This window comes from Sphaeroforma arctica (genome assembly GCF_001186125.1).
Source record: "Sphaeroforma arctica JP610 unplaced genomic scaffold supercont1.757, whole genome shotgun sequence".
Taxonomy (NCBI): Eukaryota; class Ichthyosporea; order Ichthyophonida; genus Sphaeroforma; species Sphaeroforma arctica.
Window position 1 is genome coordinate 17753 of NW_014039801.1, and position 7832 is coordinate 25584.

A 7832-nucleotide genomic window follows, 5' to 3' on the forward strand; every position below is an offset into this window, starting at 1 on the left:
TATATATATATATATATATATTTGTACATATATATATATATATATATATAAATACATAATATATATATATATATATCTATATATATGGTGCGTGTGAGTGAGTGTGTGTGTGTGTGTTGTTTTTTTTTTGTTGCACATATGTTATATATGTGTGTATGAATATTTTACCGCCTTAGTACTAGTCTACTGGAGACCACATCTGCACTCTCCGACAGTACATATGGAAATTATTAATTCATGTATGCACAAGCCAACGTATAAAAGTTTATTTGTATGATTCCAGAATTAATATGAACTGTTAAATGTTCGTCGTGGGGATGTGCACGGACAACAATATTAAATTGTAAAAGACGACTAGACGTCTGCATATGATGCGTTTGTGCAAGACTTCGTGTCCTGGGCTGGGACGATGCTGCTTCTGACTCCGTTCATCGACTTTTTCTCATCGTCTACTATCCGCGCAGTTCGTGCAATTTCGGAAACCTCTTGGGGTAAAGCCACTTGTGACGTTGCATTATCTCTCCTAAGAGGATCTATCCCTCCACGCAAATCATAGCCGAGATACGTAATAAGCGCAATCGTTCCGAACAATTCATTCACCACGACGCACACACTGAAAAGTCCAAGGAACGCGGGAAGTAAAACAAAACTCATCTTCGTTTCTAGTGTGACCTCGCTTGGTTCTGGTGCGAGTACCAATCTGCCAACCACATAACTGACTACCAATGCAATGCACAAGACTAAAGCAATGCGGACGTTTGATCGTGTATCAGAGAACACCGGGGTAGCTTTTGTCTTGTAGGTATACAGTAGTAGAACGACAAGGGAGAAACAGCTCAAGATCGCCAAAGGTAGAAGTGCCCATTTTCTGTACATACCATCGTCAGCCATATAGATTATTACGAAGGGGATCAGCATTATAACGCATATAAACGTGCAGAACGATATTGTCCCCAGGTAGACTCGTTGTGCATTGCGACGCACCTTGATCGAACTGGAGAATATGATGTACATGAGCCGCTGACGTGCGACTAATGCACCCAATGATACACCGATTGCTAACCATCGCACTGCTATCAGTGTTATTTTCACAGCTTCAGGAACGGTTATTATTCTTAGGTAGTCGACTGTGACGACACATGTCAAAATAGTCAGCGTAGTTAACGACGCACATTGGACTGCCAGGTGTGCTGTCAGTCGACTTTTTGGGAGAGGTTCGCTTCTTTTGTATATACAATATCCAGCCGAGGTGATTATTTCAAGAAGTGTAAGCAGGCTGACACCTAGTGTACCATAGAAAGCCACATTGTGGTCGTCCTGAATTAAAAAGGTACGCGAGTCGACGAAGTAATAAATGACCCCGATCACTACACCATTGAAAGTCAAACTACATAGAAACAGCCAGAAGGAGATCGTATTGTACTCCACCCCGGTCACACTCTGATTCTTTCGGATGTTCCTTAAGGTACCAATAATACCTACGCCTTCTTCCTCACCTATCGTCGTTGGTATCCCACTCCTTTCGATTGGCTCATAAGCCTCAATTGCGCCCTCACTAATGCTTCCATTATTGCTATATATTGGTTGGACACTCTGTGCCAGATCCGTTCCTTGCATCGTAATTAATCGAGCTCTGCAGCGAAATTAATTATCGCAAACGAAACAATTTCAACGCAGTCAGTATTGCACCGGTTTAGGTCAGTGTGAATGTAATTGAAAGTCTGAAACGAATCAGCAGTTATGAGTCGCACAGAATCGTTATCGAGTTTATGTACATAGTCGTAGTCTTGGCATTTTTTGTTTTTATTCCATGATTTGTTTTTTTGATATACAAATACAAATCTCAACAAGAAAAAATTGTTTTTTGTTTTTTGTTTAAAAACAAAACCCAAACCAAAAAAGAGGGTGTGAAGCCGAAGTTTTGAAGTTTTTGACATATAAATATTTACAATACTCTTGAATGCTAAAACAATAACCTTCTGAATTGAAACATTTTTGAGTTTGAAACGCATTCTCTTACTCTATTCTCTACTCTCGTTTAAAACAGAACAGTTATAATTTTTTATTTTTAAACTCGCCTCAGAGTGAGAGGACTTCCGCAGGCCTTGGTATTTATGTACATATATTTATGAAGAGAAACATTTATGTACTGGCGAAATTTTGCCGTATTATAATTTCAATGCGTACAATATTTATCATTTTTGGAAATCCTAAAATATGTACGGCGGTATGGCTTTTTTTTTAAAACTTGGCAAATGTAAATTGTACACTCAAAAAGCACGAGATTGGAATATAGACGGATTTTGCATAGCCTTCTAAATTGAACAATAGCCTTCTTGATCAATTTTGATTTTGCATGTGTAGCCTTCTAGTTCAATTTAGAAGAAGGCTATGGATTTTGCCAATATTTCGTAAATTAGTCGTAAATCTCTCTTTAGAGCTATATGTGGAGACTGACGCACATGTGGAAAACACCTTTAGAAGTCTGTCAATAACAATATTTAGTGATATTTATGATATCGATATTGGTAATTGGGGCCCTGGGAAATTTAAAAACTGAAATATGGAATATGTGATAAAAGTTGGAGAATATGGAATTAAGAATTCGTATTTAGCATATGACCCACATAACGTTTATACGTAAATATAGTCAGATAGATAATTTTTGTTTTGTTTTTTTGTTTCTAATCGACTAATTGCACGCAGCCCGTACAGCCCACACTCCACAGGCCTGAGGCCACAGGGCCACCCGGCCACGGATGCACAGAGCCACAGAGTGACACAGACCCATAGTCTAAACTCTAAATTCATAACGTATAACGTTCCTACGTTTAAATTCTACCCGCTAAACGTTGAAGATTGACCGTATATTGCCACAATTCCATAGCACAGTCTCACAAGAGAGTACAACTCAAACTCACAACTCACAAGCCGGTAGCCAGTAGCCAGACTACATATTTTTTAGAGTACATAAATGGCCACAGGCCCACAGGAACTCTCACAAACAACTCCTGAAGATTATAGCCTTAAAGATACATTTTTAATTTTTTTGCGGGACGACAAATAGTTTTTTAAATATTGACAAATAAAAAAAATTATTCTTTCTATATTTCTTATTCTTCTAAAACAAATATAAGGTTTGTTTTATATTCCTTACAAATATTCTATAAATTCTAAAATTGGGTCAAAATGAAGAAAAAAAGACTGCCAATTTATTTTTAAATATATGAAGGTTAGGGTCTGGACTCTAGTAGGACTTGCGACAGATGTGACTAAAGACTAGTGACTTATGAGATTGAAGGGAGTTGGGAGTTGGGACTTGGGACTTGGGTAGTTGGGAACTTTGGAAGTTGGGAGTGACAATCTGGAAGTTTGGACTTCGGAAGTTCGGACTTGCACAAAAGAATATTTTATTTTATTTTGTAAAACTTATATTTATTTCGAAACAAACAAAATAGATTTTTCTAAAAAGAAATGCACATCATATTTATCATTTTTGTACTGTTCACAGTAGTCAGTTAAATAGCAGTATCAATAAATTCAGAATTTCAGATATTACTTTTACAAAATAGTTTCATCATACTCGGTCAACGTAAAGACGAATATATATAAATTATGTAACATTTTGGGGGTCAAATATGGTGAATGATATTTTGAAAAATGCACTTACAAGATGCACCTATTTCCAACGAAACGGACTACGTAGCTCAAATTAACCAATGAAATTTTAGCGTCACTTTCACGTAAACCTTGTAATGACACGCAACACAACCACACACTGATGGAAAGAATGAATGTAGATTTGACCGACGGGCGACGAGGCGACGACTTCGCCGCTGCTACCCTTGTCACGTTGTCGGCTATTTCTGGCGCCAAAATGTTTTTAGAGGAATGTCTTTATACGGCACTGGTGACAATAAAACTATTAATCATATCAGGCCCAGTTTTCTACCAGTCTCATACTTATACTTTTTCGAGTTAAATTTGCTTAGATATAGGTGTATTAATGTAATTAGCGTGAATTTAAGACCGCACTTGTGAGATGTGTTTGTTTTCTGCCGGTTCGTTTGTTATCTGTCGGCTGAAAGCGCTCGACTTAAATGTTAGATATTGTAGCGCGGATACAACCCATTTGTTGCACTTACGTTAGATGGCAGTATGCGCGGAGTTGCAGTACCACACTGGGACATGACTGATGCATCAGTAGTGCTTATACCTAAGTCATGGTCCTTGTCGGTCTTAAGGGCTTGACATATGTTAGCAGTTAGACACGTGTATATAGGCGTCCTCTGTCTTAGCTACTGCTTCGGATTCGCCCATGGTTTTACAGTTGACACTATTTGTGTCTAACATACGTCGACCTCTCCTCTGAGGCCGACAAAGAACTAGTACAACAAGTACAATAAATGGGCTAAAATCACGCTAATTACATCTTTTAAAAGCAAAATAAACTCAAATGTATTAAGTATGAGACTGGTAGGAAACTGGGCCTGAGGTGGCTAATAATTTTATTGTCACCAGTGCCGTATAAAGACATTCGAATTTTGAAAATACGGTCATAAATAATTGAATAGCGTATTTTATATATAAAAAATGGCAATCATTTTTTTAAAACAAAAGAGATACGTTGTTATTTGTACTTGCTGTATTTACGGTGTATTTTAGTATGTGTACATATGTACACTAGAAATACATATTATATTTACTTGATTCGTGTAATGTTTAAAATAAAATAAAATAACAAACTGTATACATATGTACATAAATACTCTATTTTTAAAATATGTACAATATATTATTTTTTTAATTAATAAAAATATTGATTTGATATTGTTATAGCCTTGTGACTTATGTCTTATATAATGGTACTATTTGTCTAATTTAGATGTCTATGATATTGCAAATTTTTAAAAACATTCCATTTTCCACTTCATCAGATTGTTTTTGTTTGTTTTTGTTAAAAAACAAATAAGAATAAGTAAAGAACGACAAGATAATTCATGTAAGAATGCTCCGTCTAACTTTTATATTTTTTAAAACAAAAACAAATGAAATGAGTGGAGATTGGAGAATGGAGATACAGTAGTGTATTTTAAACCACAACGAATACGAATCCTATAGGCTACTCTATTGGGGTTTTTAAAGCATTTGTTGATAGGTAATAATATTACTTTTTCAATGATGTTTTCCCGACCGTATCAGCGTTATTAGAGAAAACATATTTTTGTAGAGGGGTGCCTTCAAAACGAATGCATTTTTTTTTAAACTTAGAGTAGTTACTAGACTAAAAATTAATTTGGTCTTCGAAATTTTCATTCAAGGCATATTAGCCAATGAAATCCTTCATAGCCTTGAAAGTTGAACGCGAAACAAAAGTGCGTTTTGTCAAATTCGGATAGCACTTCAAGAAGTTTAAGGTTCAAGCTTCGAAACATTGTTAATAAATAACGACTCACAATTTTTTTAATCACACTCTTGGCCAATTTTTACGGTTACTCTTCATCAGTCAAGAAATTAATCTGAAATAGTTCATGAAAGCCGAGCCGAGAACACTGTCATTTTAGGACTCTGGCCCTTGAATCCATGAATTTGAACCAAATTTTATAAAACACGGCTAGGGCGCCGCAGAGACCAAAAGCCTTTCTCCTAAGAGGGTAGCTATTAAAAATATATCCGCACAGGGTGAGCTGAGGGTGAGCTGAGGGTGAGATACTGAGATTTCATGAAGGACCCTTTCTCCCTCACTTTCACTCAACACACACACACTAATACGCACTGTTGTTCAGTCACACACGCTCACACATAAACACAATCACCCGGGACGGGGGGGGGGGGGGGGGTTGGGAAAGCCCCTCCGCCTTTTTTTATAAAACCTTTCTTTTCAGCCGTCAATAACGGACCCACAAAAGTATGCCCTATGTACTGAAACAAAATTTTATTTAGGATCTCTGACGGGCCTCTTGTGGGCCTACAAATGAGGAAAAGCGTTCCAGACAGATTTCAAGTTCAATAAAAGCAATAGGTACTCTACAGCTACGCATTCGGCGATGAACCCTTATTTTTAAAAAAGACTGGCCCAAAAGTTTGCGCTTTCAGTAATAAACCATAGCCTTCTAAATTATACAAATAAACATGCCTTATTTTATCGCGCCAACACATACCTCCGGGCTCCGGTTTTAACTATATTTAGTACATTTCGTTTGAATTAGGTGTAACTCCCAAGTGCTTCCCCGCTACTAGTATGCCCAACATTTTTTTTACCGCTGCTATACCCACCCTTTCATTCACCCTTACTATATCTACCTTTTTGTTCACCGCCACTAAACAACATTCCTTTTCACCGCCACTATGGCCTGTCCATCACTGATTTCCCCAGGATTTCCTCTACTGGTAAATAGATCCCACTCCTGTCACAAACAGAGCGATTTATGCTCATAGAGCCAAGGTAATTTACAACGCACAGATGCCTATTTACATACTCACTTCTACGTCTCGTCGGGGATATTATTTGTACAAGCAATTTTAGAAGAACTTCTGTAGCGTCGACATTGACATCCCCATATGGTTCACCTACGCCCATATCAGGCATTAGCTTTCAATTTGGCTAATAATGACAATTCTATAGCCATTCTGCCAACGGGCAGCGGCAAGACGAGGATAGCGTGCGCGCTTTCTGAGCATGTCGTGGCACGTTCAAGACTAAAAAAAATATGTAATTTTCGATATCTTCATAGAATAAGTTTAGTCTGAATTGGAATTAATAGCATATTTTCCACTAATAATAGTTCTGGTGAACGCAAAGTCAGTCCAATGCTGGCTAAATATCTCTTATTAGTTCTGTCACCTTGGTTCAAGAGTTTCAAGCCGATAGCAGATTTTTACCAAACTTGTTACATGAACAAGATTTTGAGAGATGAAGTCATAGCCACATTAGCTTCAACCGGTGATGCGGTTGCCTACCTTTCCAGCACAGGTATTCGATGTCCGAGCGATATTGAAGTATGTGTTTTGCAGTGGAGATACTGGTTTGCATCAATTAATATGACTTGAGGCGACTCCAAAACATGTCGAGGTGATTCTTGCTCACTCAATAAATGCTATCATGTTCTGATATGTGCTAAAATATATTCATTCACATGCGCTTGCAAAGATAAACAGTATTTCATGTATTTGTTTAATGACAAGTTGACTTGTATAACTTGTAGAGTGAGGTCGCCCAATGCCTTGGTTTTAATTTTGAAACATCCGGCTAGCACAATTATGTACAAGACAATCAAAAGAATTGTGATAACACTCGACATATGGGCTGACATACTTTCTGTAGGTCCTATTCCTGGTACCCACCTTAAGTCTGGTTACACAGCAAACCGAGGTGTTCCACGAAAAAACGTCGCTGCGAACTGTCAGTACACGCGCGAAGGGCAAACGGAAACCAATTCCTGACTTGTGTGATGTAGATATTCTGATAGCAACGCCGGCTTGCGTTTATATAAGCACATGATAAAGAGGTAAATATGGGACAGTATCTTGTCTCCGTGCCCGGAGCACCGACACATATATCCATGTATCCATAATTATTTCCATATCTATATAGTATGTATATACATATATGTATACGTATATTTATATGTAAAGCATGCTTACATATATATATATATATATAGTACGTGTATGCATATTATATAAGTATGAATCTATGTATGTATGCGTGTATGTATGTACGTAAATATGTATCTATGTATGTATTCATGTATGTATTTTGTATGAATTTTATGAATGAATATATATATATATATGTGTGTGTGTAAATATACACACACACACACACACAC

The 7832-nt window shown here is 37.2% G+C and overlaps 1 protein-coding gene across 1 annotated transcript; it reads right to left on the reverse strand.

The window, feature by feature from the left end:
- Positions 1-250: 250 nt before the first annotated feature.
- Positions 251-1728, reverse strand: SARC_08429 (hypothetical protein). Its single transcript, XM_014297592.1, has one exon. The coding sequence runs from the start codon at positions 1615-1617 to the stop codon at positions 355-357; it is 1263 nt and encodes a 420-aa protein (XP_014153067.1). The 5' UTR covers positions 1618-1728; the 3' UTR covers positions 251-354.
- Between the last annotated feature and the right edge of the window lie 6104 nt (positions 1729-7832).